At 38.5% G+C, this 14270-nt stretch overlaps 1 protein-coding gene across 11 annotated transcripts in view; it reads right to left on the bottom strand.

Annotated features, from left to right (window-relative positions):
• MYO9B (myosin IXB) overlaps positions 1-14270 on the bottom strand; it is a 45061-nt gene that overhangs the window by 24794 nt on the left and 5997 nt on the right. For 10 of the 11 annotated variants that reach the window (XM_054181644.1, XM_054181649.1, XM_054181651.1 and 7 more), the window contains 3 exons: positions 13638-13747; positions 9410-10303; positions 892-986 (listed from right to left, as the gene is read on the bottom strand). In XM_054181644.1, the coding sequence (XP_054037619.1) occupies positions 892-986; positions 9410-10246 (932 nt within the window). In that variant the 5' untranslated portion in view covers positions 10247-10303; positions 13638-13747. The remainder of the gene's footprint in view (positions 1-891; positions 987-9409; positions 10304-13637; positions 13748-14270) is intronic. The other variant, XM_054181648.1, reaches the window with a different exon arrangement.

Here is a 14270-nt window from a genome sequence, read left to right as displayed (position 1 = left end):
ACAATGAATGAGGCCAAAGTTTGAGAAGCTTTTCCTCATCCTGAAGACAAAACAAATGTATTCGAATTGCACCAATCTCCCGAGCTACTGCAACTTCATCTGAAAAAAAGCCAATTTTTTTTTCAGAATAACACTCAAAGCAAATGTGGTACAGAGTTCCCAGTCATTTATGTTATTGCCATTTTGTAAACTGCAAACACACATAAGATCCAAAGGAAAGACACCGGAGCACAAGAGTCAGTGACACTAGCAACACTCCATAGCGCACCAAGCTTCAGCTTCAGGCAGAATTCTACACCAATATTATGCGTTACAGCATTGCATCTAAACTAGCACAGGTCCATCTTGACAACGTGCATGACATACTACTGCGAATTTTGCTGATCTAAGTGTTAAAAATTAAAGGTGCATTTTACAAAGTAAGATCTGAAAGAAACTACTTTACAGCATGATGTTAGACAAGTAACAAGTATTTGCACACAAATTACTAATGTCACAGAAAATTTTTGAACAAAATTCTTCACTTGAAGTGAAAGTGCCCACTACCAAAGAAGAGTGAATCATAATCTTTGATTAATAATTTTGAGGGACTACAGTAATATGACATTATAGCATCTACTATGGGGTGAAAAAACCTATGGAAAAAGCCTTCATTGAACATGAAGGTAAAGATGCAGCAGGCAAATTTTTAACCTGATAAGGTTGTACAGGAAGGTAAGAAAATTAGGCATCACCTGATTATTCCACAAAGCTCAGTCAAGGAGTCTTGAAAACTATCCCATTGGCAAGCTATTCTCACAAGAAGAGCCTCAATAAGGCAGCATTTTATATGCAACAGTTTCTTCACCAATTCCTAAGACCAACCCCAGAAGAATCACATACCGTACTTACCCTCGGACAATACCATTCTCTAAATAGTTGACTTGAATAAACTTTCCAAAACGACTGGAGTTATTGTTATGTGCTGTTTTTGCATTTCCAAATGCCTGTAATAAAGAAAAATGAGTTAATTTTCAATTAAATTAAATATGTCAACACATAGCTTTTCAAGCTCTTCTGTTCCTTGTTCAGCCTCCCGTTAGCCTCCAGTATAAACTCGAAATACTAAGGGAACGGCAGCACACAGATACCAAAAAGGCAGCTTAGGAAGCCTCCACTGTTCCTCACAGATCTATATATAGTTATTATTAGCCCTATGCAATAATATTTGAGGGACTTAGGGAGAGGAATAATACATTTTGATACTTCTAAGAGTACAAAAAAAGTAATCACAGCTCGAGAGTGCAAATCAGCCTCAACCACTAACAATTATGACCTTAGAGAGGATACTCAGGAGGAATACGAAAGCACAATTACAATGAAATTGCCTCTCCTGCAGAAAAGCCACAAGCTATGTCTTATTCCCTAATGTATTGCTCCCACTCAAAAATGTCACAATAAACATAATTTTTCTTTAAGTGAGAAGAGAACATTAAGATCTCATTTATAAAGTTAGCCTACAAGTTTTCAGAGTTGTGTATTCAAAAAACGGGAAAAAGACAAACAGAAAGACTTTGGTTTACAGAACCACATCCTACTCACTGGCCAGCTAACTGCTACACAACACAAAAATGTAGCTTTATTAGGAGGTATTAGGAAAGAGGAAAAAACAGGTATGGCACAAATTCTAATTGTGCATCTTTACTACTCTTGCTTGTATTGTGAGCTCTCCGATAGCTGCTAGTACACACACTACACAAAATATCCTCTGCACGAGCCACGCTTGCAAACTATAAAGATAACTTATTGCAACTGAATGTCCACTAGAATTAGTTATTGGGAATGTCCTTAACTTTATCAACTCTTAACTATGTCTTTCTAGGTTAAGAGAAACTTGTCATCCTTCTGACATGCAGGAGGCAATCCAACATATAGAGAAGAAACACCGTGTAAAATGCAATCGGTTGGAAAAATACACTGCTCAGAGCATAGACTATCACCAGCAATTCCTGCCACAGATATTTCCTCTTAAAGCTCCAAGCAATTAAGGCCTCCATTAGGAAATCCGCCTCCCCTAATATAGAACATTTGTGGAATGATTTTACAAAAATGCCCCCTTCTTCCTCCACATACTCGCATCCGGAGGATGATGGACATGCGAATACTGTACACAACATAGAACTAAACCGTTTATACATAAAACCACCCAATTAGGGTGTATCTCCTAGGGGAGTGCTGTTTTCATGACAGTCACACTGTTTGTATATTAAACTCTTCCCCACCCCCTTTTTTTTTTTTTAAACTACCTCAAGGGTTGCAGCTGCACTGCAGTAGGACACCTAGACCACTGTTTCCAAAATAGGGTCTCAAAGCTCTCTTATAAGTAGATTTCCACTGCCAGATGCTTAGTTTTCAGAGAATATGAGAAACTTCTTAGAAACTGGGAGAATGTCCATAATTCTTCAGAAAACCGTTATTTCTGAGCTAAAGGAATAAGCTAAAGGAGCTCTTCCTGTGCAGGGTGATTCTACTGTAACTTCAGAAAAGTCAATGGGTCTCTAAAGGGAGAGGATTTGTGTCCAGCAGCGCTTACAGATGACTGAGGCTGAGTTCAGCCTGCTAATTTCTAGAGACCATGCTACACGTGTTATAACGCACACAGCATCCCCACTCAGATTTTTCAAAGCAACTACTGACCACAGTCATCAGTATCTTTTTGTAGCTATTACCCAACAAGTTATCTCACAGATTATTTTTTTTAGAGCCCAATTTGCATACACAGCATATTGATGTATGTATAAAATCCTGGTCAACTCCTTACAGCTACCAAACACCACCAGACCAAAAGTCCAGTACCATGAGCGCAGCAAATTGTCTGCGTCCTTAGATCAGAAGCCCGTTCCTCTCCCACCGACAGTGGCTCAACTGTGGCTCTCTGAAGAACACCATCCAGCTTCTCATTTAATGCATTAAGAAATCTGTTGTAGTGAACTTTGCCAAGCTGCAGAATAGTGGACTTGCAAATTGATTCTACAAGAACTTCTTTTTGGAAAGTTTCCTACCTTAAGCCACCAGTTAACTGTCAGTATACTAGTTATATTACAGAAAGCAAACCACAATATAGCTAAATTTATCACATTAATTTTTAATAAATATTTTGGCATTATAGAGTTAAGAAATCCCATAGCCCGGCTTCCTGAAAAACTTTTCTTAGTGATTACTCATGTAAGCAATGAATACCGTTTAAAACTAAAGGCTTTTATGATCTCATGTGTCTGGTATTTAGTCAAAGCATACAGCAAATTCTTAAAAGCTGATCTAATATTATCAGTTTTTAGGAAAGTTTTCATGTACTGAATGGTGTTCTCATAAGAGCCTTTAACATCTACAACTTGTTAAAGAACATTCCAAGTCGCTTAACATTTTGAGCGGGGAATATTTTTTTTTTTGTGTAACATTCAAGCTTAAACTCTAATCACTGCTACCGCATTCTTCAATGTACTCTGACAAGCTAACTATAAAAGAAGTGACATTCCTGTCTAAAATCAGAAAGGTGCAAAAATTTGAAATACTGAACTATTTATTTTGGTATTGAGCAGTTAGGTATCTTTAAGCTACTGTAGCTTTATCCTACAGAAAAAGGATTACAGATAAGAATTAAGCTCCCTTATTACCTAGCCATTGCTCTGCACAGAAAGCATCTTTCAGGGATAAGTCTAGCCAGGTACTCTATATGTAGCTCAGATTTAACTGAAATAACTCCCCGGTTTGCCTTTACAGAGAGCAACCTACTTTACAAAATAAATTCAGAAGATGCGAAGGGACAAGAGACTATTTCAGCTAAAGAGAAATAATAATCTATATAACCAAACCCATTTACTGTTTTCTCTTGAGTCCACGAGGAGACAGATAAAAATGAAAAACTAAAACTAACCCTCTCCAATGCATAACTCTAGCTATATAAGAACAGGGTGAGTCAAAAATAGCAGACAAGGCCAGCGGGAATCGGAGCTGGGATAGCCTATTCTGGGAGTCAGGAAGTCATCCAACCCATCCTCTTACCTTGGAATGCAAGAGGCATAAACTGGACTTTGCTAATCAAAACTCCTACAACATGACAGCTTTAAAAGTATTCAGAAAAAAACACCAAATTCTCCTTTTATTTGCTGTAAAAAGAAAACCCCAAACCACATACATGTTCCTATCTTCTACCTCAGGAACATAACTAAAAATCTCACTTCTTTCATAAGAATCGCCAAAATCTGAAAAAGCTGTCAGAGTTTCTATGTAAACTGCTCTAGTCCATGGCAGAGCCAGCGCTGCACAGACCAATCTTTTAATGGGCCAAATGACATTGAAGACTCAAATTACACACCCTGGAAAAGGAAAAGACTGCTTCGGAGTTGAACTCAGTTTTGTTGCGGTCTTCACAGATGTGCTGCAAAATATTCACTCATTAACACAGAAGTTGCAGTGTTCAGGGTAATCTTGCAACACTGCACACTGTACGATGTCCTGGGGAAGTCTAAGCAATCCACGTGATAAAACTGTACAAAGGACAAGGTGATTTTTCCCCAAGAGATATGTGCAGCAGGGAAAAGCATGCAACAACACATTTCTACCAAAAAAAGCCTAGCAACATCCAACCAAATGGAAAGAGGAAGTTCCATTCCTCCTCTGATTATGATTCTTAAAACAAACACATGCAGATAATAGCCTCAAAACAACTACTTTCCCTTAAATAGAACAGGCTACACCCACTAAATATATATGCAGACTTTTATGGCAAATACAAATGAAAACCAGAGTTGAAGCACAACTCAGCTTAAGTCTATCTTATACCAAAACCACAAGCACAATGGAACTGTAATAAAGAAAACAGAGCTGACAGCAAATTGCTTCACTCTGTTTTCCACAAAATGGTAAAGCATAAACATTTGCTTTCTACAATGAAATTTAAAAAGCTTCTTAATATGCTGAGTTCTAGAAAATCTCATGCCCCCCACCCACCTGACTGCAGTGTTAATATTAATTCATATTTACCACTGCCTTCAGAAGGCCACCTAATGAGTGCTTCCTGTTTGACTTTCCATTTTATTTGGGCCTTAATTCTTTCCAAAGAATGATTCAGAGCCATTAAGAAACTTTCAAGGACACATCCAAATGGAAATAAGCGATGCTTTTCAAAATAATACACGAAAAAGTTGTGACAACCCCAGTATTTGCATGAATTCAGGGAGAAATGAACTCTCGGCACACTAAGAAAGTAACTGTGTAATAAACCGAGGATACTAAGGGTTACAATTTAACAACGTGCAGCAAACCAACCACTTTGCTACAAGAAGAGGAAGCTCCAGTTCTCTCTCACTGTGTCCCTCACCGCAAGCCCCCATCCCCTCGCTCAGTTTTCTGCTGTTTAACTGAATTAATTGGCTTAAGAATCCAATAAATTAACTCCAGGTCTCCCAAATAAGTTCAGAGTCTTACATTGTACGCTGTGCATTTTGTATCTGAAACATGCGCTTTAAGAGATTTTTTTCCCCCAATAAAGGGAAAATACAAGTGTCTTGGAAACTTTGCAACTGTGTATGGAAAGGTTTAACTCTCTTGTTCAAGACTTCATAAAATAAACAAAGGTTTGATTCACTATTCCCAATTTGACCCAAATAATAGTTCCCAAATGTAAATTCTTTCTTAGCACATCAACCGTAAGTAAACTCAACTTAATGGACAATACAAGCAGGTAAAACTCCAAGTCAGGGAACTATAATCACTTAAGTTGGAAGAGGACAAAAAAGCCAGGAGCATCTTAAAACAGAGCCTATCTATCTTCCTACCAGTTTTAAAGAAACTGCTCTTCACTACAGAAGATCTACATTAGCCTACAATTTAAAAAAAAATAAAGTCTGAGAGCAATTCCTATACAGCTAAGGCAACCGTACATCTCACGAACTGTTAAAAACCAGCAGAAATCACAGCTTTAGGCTGTGCTGAAGCATCACTGTCCCATGGAAGCAGACAGCCTTTCAGAGCCTTTTTCCCTAGAAAGCTGCAAGTGGTGCCAAACATAACCAGAAGCAGCACAAGTTACCTCTGCTGATTAGATCCCCAAGAAGGAATATTATAAAGAGCTCAGACTCCGGTGCTGAGATTGAGTAAGAAGCATCTAAGGATCAGAAACTAACCCATGACCAGCTTTCCTCTCACTAGCGCATGTGACAGCAATTTAATTTTTAACTACACTGCCTCAGTATCATGTATTCCATTTCTCAGCTGTTTGAGAGGGCAGTAAGAAGCAACATTTAAGGTCAAATCTCTCATGGTACAGCTATAACAGCATTCTTCAAAGTCTAGAAATTGTGAACAAGGAGGTAAAATATTAACAATAGTTTATCTTCAAATTACTTACACATTTGAACAGAGATTAGTTAGCCAACACAGAAACAGAATTTGGTAAGAAATATGTTTCCAAGTTCACTTAATATGTGATGATAAAATTATAAATCCATCTCCATAACACACTAACAGTGCTCACCTCTCTGTGCTAGAAATGTTTGCTTTAACTCCTTGAACAAAAGGTCAACCTATAAACAGACAAATTTTAGTTAGGTGTCAGGAAAATAAGAGGTCACTAAAAAGGGGAAGTTCTGACCCAAAATGGAACCAACTTCTACATCATGAAGTCAGGGAAACAGATTTCAGTCAAGAGTATATTTTCATCTTTTATGGGCACTCAAAACTTCAAACAGAACATTCTCAAATAGTTTAGGCACACTGCAAAACTGTTCATGCAAAAAAAAAAAAATCCCCTGAAACATCCATTTAAGAAAAATTCCCTTTTACGACTTCAGTTCCCTTAAGTAAAAACCCAAATGAGTCACCGCAGTTGGATTTAGAAGTGACAAACTCTAACAGAAGAGTTTGTCGTCATTTAACTTCCACAAAGCAAAGTAAGCTTTCCGCACATTCCCCCCCGACACCAAGATTTGACTTGTTTTTTTTAAATTACACTTAGTAACTGGAATTGCACAAGAGTATCCATATTGGGAAACATGGAAGCTTCATTGGCCACTGAATCCGCTCTGCACTATCCAAAGTAGAGTAGTTTGATTTTTCTTCTCTATGTTCTAAACCTACCATAGCATCATTTTTTAATATGCGCTGAAGTGATGTGAACAGAGAAGTATATTTCCACTAGAGTTGTGCCAAAATCACAGGCACAACAGTGATTTATTTCAGCCTGGACAAGTCTCAGCCTCGGCAAGTTTCAAAAAGGTTTCTTCCTCCATAATTTCAAGTCAATGAATAATACTTTTAATACAAAAACATATATTCAATTCTGAATGATGTTTTAGGATTCAGACGTGCCTACCAATTTTTTATATTTAGTTGTCATAAACCCCTTTATCTTTTTCAATATTTGGGAGGACAAGTTTACACTGAATCAATCTGCGACTGACAGACACCCTCAAAGAAGTAGAATGAGAAGGTTTTTTTGAGCATTTCAGAGAAGAGCCTCGCCTTGCGTTTTAGATAATACGTACTCCAACAGCCATGCTAGAACCCATTTGGCAAGTTTGCAAGCTAAGCTTCCAACCAGTCATCATATTTCTAGTTAGCAAGACTATTTTCTCATGAAGTGCATTTCTAATGCTCAGTGGAAGACTAAAGAAGTTGCAGGACTTATGACAACCAATCTTACTGTAGAAAATCACAAATATCTCTTCATGAACACTCACAGGCATAGAATCATTTAGGTTGGAAAAGACCCTTGTGATCATCGAGTCCAATCATCAACACCACTCTACAGAGTTCTCCCTTACACCATATCCCCTAACACCACACCTAAACGACTCTTAAACACATTCAGGGATGGTGACTCCACCACCTCCCTGGGCAGCCTATTCCAGTCTCTGACCACTCTTTCTGTGAAGAATTTTTTCCTAATGTCCAGCCTAAACCTACTCTGTTGCAGCTTGAAGCCATTCCCTCTTGTTCTATTGCTAATTACCTGTGAGAAGAGACCAGCACCAACCTCTCTACAATATTCTTTTCAAATAGTCACAGCGAGTGATGAGGTCTCCCCTCAACCCCCTTTTCCTCAAACTAAACAGTCCCAGCTCCTTCAATCACACCTCATGAGATTTATTCTGCAGGCTCTTCACCAGCTTCGTTGCCCTCCTCTGCACTCGCTCCAGCACCTCGAGATCTCTCTCGTATTGAGGTGCCCAAAACTGGACACAACAAACTCCAGCAAAGTTATTAATTTTAATTTTCAATCTGGGGATATGTGCATTTCTCATTCAGTGGACAAAGCGCAACTCAAGATTTTACGTGTCTACCTGGTTTGACACAGCTGTATCACATCCGGTAGACCAGGATCTGAAACAGTTAATTTTATCAAAGGCAGCAAGATCAGCTGATCAAACAGTGCTTTCCACAGTGACCCCTTCCTGTTTTCTGTTTAGAACAGCAAACTTGAACTCCAGCAACCAACAAACCTCAAACAATTTTACTTCTTCTTTCAAGCAGCAGAAAGGAAGGCAAAAAAGAACTTGCATGTATTCCTCATTCTTTACAGAAAAGCTTTCAAATCACGTTTATAAGTACATTTTAAAGTTTAACCTCATCGCTTTTTCACACCTTACTAAAAGCTTTTTTTTTTTTTACATGGAAGTGTTGTTACATTTGAGAATATTTAAACCTAAAAATCACAATGGCCACATTCAAGCTCCTTGCTGTTGAAGATTTTATTATGGGTGACCATTACATTCATGGAAGCTTTTAGAGTTTTTCCTTTCAGATGAGAGAGTAAAAGGGAGAGGCTGAAGTCCAAAAGATCAGTTTAAGTTTGTCCTGCCATTAGCTAACGCAAGACCAGCTGTACCCCTTCTCACACGTTTAGTTTTGCTTTCTGTTAGAAACACTGTAGTAGTTAAAAGCCCAAACCCACTCACACTTTCTCCCTAACTAACAACGTTGCTCTCTTCAAAACAAACAATTGTAGAAAGGAAATAACTCCCTCAAAAAGCGAGTTCGTAAAAATGCTGCAGGACATGCTTACACACAAAGGCACTATCACACTAAGCAGTTACTGTTTCAGTGGAACAATGTTTTTATGAAAACATTTACTTACGATTTGATTCAAATGCCATCAAAACTTTAAGATGGAAAACACAGGTAACCTCTGTCCCAGAATATTAGTGTTTAGTGGTGGAAAGTTAAGTCAGATGTAAATTAAAAGCAACAGGAAGTCAACTGAATGGAAGGATAAATTAAGGAAAATCAATTAGAAGCAGTCAAGCAACACAGCCAAATACCAATGCAGCCCAGTGATATTTAAAGCCCAAACCAAGTAAGTACTCAACAGCAGTTATTAGAAGTTTTCAAGAAACAATTTTCACAGAAGGCAATTTTAGCATAAATTTACCTCCAGAACTGGTCCAGCTCCTAGAATAGTTCTCTCCACACCACTTGCGTACCCTTTCTGGCTCAGTGCTGTGAGACAGTGAATTAAGAAGTTTGTGCTTTGAGTTTTCCCAGACCCACTTTCACCTGATATAACTATGCACTGATTAACATGTTTTTTAAGCATTGTGTGATAAGCCACATCAGCAATGGCAAAAATATGAGGCTCCAGCTTCCCAAGTTGATGATTCTCATACATCTTGACGTATTTAGGATTATAAATGGGCAGGAACTTAAAGGGGTTAATTGCAATCAGAATACTTCCTGCATAAGTATAAATTTTGTGTTTTAGAAAGCGACATTTGAGATTCTCTAGAAGCGTTGTCTCTGTTAAATTGGGGAGATTGCACAAGTCATCAAAGTCCTCCTGATGCCATGGAAGAAAACCCCTTTCAACCAATCGCCGAGCATCTGTCTCCTTGGAAAGCAATTGCATCTGGACATATTTGATGGTCCCATCAGTGTTCCTTTCTTGTAAAAGGAAGTAGTACCCATCCTTTTGCGGATGCTCATCCTGAGCACGACGAGGCCAAAGTAAAACCCTATGAACAGGAGAATCATTTATATCAAGTACCCATTCTTCACCACCCGATTCTTTCACTTCCACGAGCACATAATGTTTCGAGACATCCAAGTTTAAGATATTAATCACATCCTTGATGACATCTGAAGACGTGCTGTCCTTGGTTGCTGTCACTTTGCAGCAGGGAGCACTTTCTGTTGACAGTTGGGGGTAAATATGAAGATTGTAGGCTGCCTTTGCCTGGCAAACTGCACTGTCAGCATCTTTTAAACTCATTCTGCCCCCAAATGGGCTTCAGTCTTCCACCTCTGCTTAATATGCAGTGCCCATCGTCTAAAAAAAAAAAAATAAAAGGAAAAAAAGAAAAAGAAAGTCAGACATCAAGAAAAAAGTGTACAAGAGGTATTAGGGCAAGGCATCAAGGTATTCTAGTGGGAGGTATCCCTGCCCATGGCAGGGGGGTTGGCACTAGATGATCTCTAAAGGTCCCTTCCAACTCTAACCATGATTCTATATGATATGATCATTTTCTGGCAGATAAGAATAAAGTCATTTAATAGTCAAATTATTAATTAAAGAACAAATGCACTATTTTTGCACATCAGTGATATTATTTCAGTCTGCTTAGCCTATCCAATGTAGCTGGTAGCTGCCACAATATCTATCCTCCTTTCACTTTTCCTTCTATTCCCATGTCATCCCTATCTCCCTGTTACCGGAGCACAAGCATTCGAACAGCCACAAAGCAAACTGAACTGGGATAAATGTTCAAATTAAAACTTCCTTGTTTCCCCAGATTAGTTTTAACCCAGATAACTTCCCTGACGCGGTTCACTGTATGGCTACACAAACATTTTTTCATCCTCCCACACAAACCCTTCCTTAAAGCTGCACAAGCAGCTTGAGGTAGAAAGAGGGTTTGATCACTTTTGAAATCAGCAGTGACAGCTTAGAGCAGCCATGAACTACATCAGAAGAAGCAGTGCACAGCTGCAAGGAGGAAGACAGTTCTGACACTGCAATCCACACATTTTTTTCCTGTTTCCCCCAACTGACCTCTTTTCATGAAAGGTGAAGATAGGTACAGTATTTACCCCCACTCAGCTTTAAGGAGACAGTGTCTATAGCTGACCAGTGCAAATGCGGCTCTCAATTCCTTCTATCCCAGCACACCATAGTGACTTCTTGAACATGCATAATTTACCCAGATGGGAGACTGCTAATTTCACTCGAGTGAACCACATCCTTGCCTCGGTAAGGTTTGAACATGCTTTTTATCTTCCATTTTAGGCAACAAAGTAAGATCAGTCTTATTGCAACTACTTTTCAGTTCAGCTAACAAATAACCCGTTTCGTTCACTAGTTTTTAGAACTTTTCACATCAACCCTTCCCTCACTGGGTTTCAGAAACCTCATGCATGAATCTCCAAAAATCATTCTGATTGCTTTTTCCTCCTTTCATCCCTGATGCAGGCCAGCAACGTAACATCAACCCCACGGAAGTCAACCTCCTCCTTACTGCCAAGTTAAATGCCTCAGATTTAGCAACATTCTGCGCCTTTGCCAGTGATTTTTCTCTCAAATGCAATTCAGTACACCCAGATCACTAGGATTAAGTCTGCTTACACTGCTTTAGTCCAACAGTTTCTTAGCTTACCCACGGGCAGTAAAAGAAGAAGGATAATGAAGTACCCTCTTTGTTTTAACAGTCTATAAAACTTCACACCCAGAATATCAGTTCAATTTTTGTTTCAAAAACAAAGTGTTCTAATTATACACTTACATGCTGAATATATATATTAAAATAAATAAATAGGCAGAGAAATGCCAATTCTCATTGCTTTTTGCCACTAAACAACTGCACAGGAACTTGCATAAGGCCACAGAGACCAATCATTTCAAATTAAAATCAGCAGAATTGGAAGCATTTAGCTGCCACTTCCACTGCATGTAATGAATCACTTCACAGAAACATATGACATAGTTCTGCCTCATGAACAGCCTCAGAGCAGAGAAGTGTGCTTTAAGAGAACTCTGAATAGTAAGCTTACAGAAGACATTGTTATGCAAGCTGTATCATTTCTAGTGACTACTCATCAAAAGGAAGGCTGAGCAAGCCACAGGGAGCAACACAAACCACAGCACATCTCTAGTCAAGCTCTATGATCCCTCTGAGAACATTAAATTTCATTCTTCGTTCATTAAGCAAAGTTTATTGCAAAAACTTGGTCATACAGAAGGATGGACCAGTGAGCTCAAAGTCCCCTCTCCATTTAATGTAATTATCACTGACCAGTGGCTAATAAGTCTGAAGTACCTTTGAAGTAGTTATGCAAGTGTAAGACATTTTTAATCAAGCTCAAACACCTTAACATATAGTAGAATCTACAGCTCACGGGGAAGATGAATCTGGAGCACAGACAGGAGAAAAAAAAAAAAAAAAAAAAGAACAACAGTGACCATTTTCCCCTCAAGTTAGCCCGCCAGTTCAAGGGAGACGGTCTTGTGCAGACTTCCTTTTTCCCCTCCCCAGCAATTAGTTTCAGACACACAGTCTGGTATGATAGAGGAAGTCCCCTCAGTAAGCATTTTCACCAAAACTGCACCCTAAGAAGCATGGCACCAACTTTTCAGGCTCACAGAAAAGCTGAGCCTAGGTGCTGACCTCTGACTTTAGGAATATACGTTTCCTAAGCTTGTCTCATGTCAGCTACCAAGATATATCTGGTACATTGCTCAAGCCTCCCATATCACACTTTCCAAAGAGGAAACCGGAACACAGATGGCCTCTTCTGGTGAAAAACCCATGCCAATTATAGTAAGCAGCAATGCGATAGCTGGTACTGTCTGCTCAGGTGTGTACGACTGAAAAACTAGAAAGAGAACGACCTCTCATCCTGAAGACAGATTTCTGACAAAGCAACATACAGACATTAACCTTAATGTATTTATGCTACACACAGATTTCCAAATTATGCAGCCATCATACAGCTTGATCAAAGTTCAAGCAGGAATCCATCACTCCATAGGAATGATTTGGAAGATAATCTACAGTAGAAAAAACTTGCTGAAACAGGATTTCAATGCACAGTCACATCACCACTCAACAGAAAGACAGTCAGCATAACATTGCCCCATTTTAACCAGATATGAAATCCAGACACTACTTGCTTCCTTTCAACACCACTGAGCTTTAAGACTGCTCTTTCACTCAACAACTTAAAACAGATATGCTAATTTGAATCATTTAATACTGATTATAAGGCTTTAAGAAGAAAAAAAAAAAATTAAATTCTAAAAGTCACTTAAGGAAAAGTAGCACCCAGTTACTGTTAATTCCTTTTAACCAATTCTGCTTTTGTTACCTACAGTTTATTTACCCAAAAATGTACTACACAAGTCCCAGAAGAAATAACATGATGCTTAAATCTTATACCCAAGAATCAGAATGAGGACATCTAGTCATTACAAACAGAGGCTGGAGGAAAACCTGCTCATCTCCAACTACTTGTAATTTTCTTAGAAAGGACATAAAATTTATTTGATAATATTGCTCTAAAAGAGACAGACTTTGGTACACCCGACTTCACACTAAACAATATTTCAAGCAATAAATTAGAACATAAAAGCAAGAAAGCATACACTGAGCAGATTATAAATTGGTTACCTAATGAGTTCCAGTATTCAACTAAGGATAGGGTATCATCAAGCAAGTGGAGGATTAGATTCTAGTGAAGCTGGATTCCTGGCATCAAAGTAAACATTTTCATGATGGTTCTAAACAAAAGAGAAGAGTTACTGGTAAGGAATGTATCATAGAGAGATTGAGAAGGCAGTAAGTAATCAAAAAGCTACATCAGTTATATAGTTCAGTAGTATAGCAGCAAGAAAAAAAATGCTAAACAAATTTCAGCTCAGTTTATAGACAGATATAGCTTCAAATTTATCCAAGAAACAATCCATACCAGAGGAATGGAATGGGAGCTGTCCTGAAATAGGCTTGAAAACCATAGCAGGTAATCATTTAAACATGGTATTCTAATATAAAAGTAAATGTAATTCCCAGCTACACATCAAATGAATATTTAGTTAGGCAGCCATATTACCCTTGTACCCAGAAAGTACATGACTCATACTGCAACTAGAATGTATCCAAAATTCAATTAAGAAGCTGAGATAAGAACAGCAATGACAACAACAAAAAATCTGTTAGAAAATAGCCCCTTAGAGCAAAACACTATGGAAGCTTTGTCTATGAGAAACACACAGAGGAGACCGATATCAGTTTAAGTCCTTGCAC

The sequence above is a fragment of the Rissa tridactyla genome, chromosome 22 (assembly GCF_028500815.1).
Source record: "Rissa tridactyla isolate bRisTri1 chromosome 22, bRisTri1.patW.cur.20221130, whole genome shotgun sequence".
NCBI classification, from domain to species: domain Eukaryota; kingdom Metazoa; phylum Chordata; class Aves; order Charadriiformes; family Laridae; genus Rissa; species Rissa tridactyla.
Note: the sequence above shows the minus strand (reverse complement) of the source record. Positions and strands in the feature narration are given on the sequence as shown.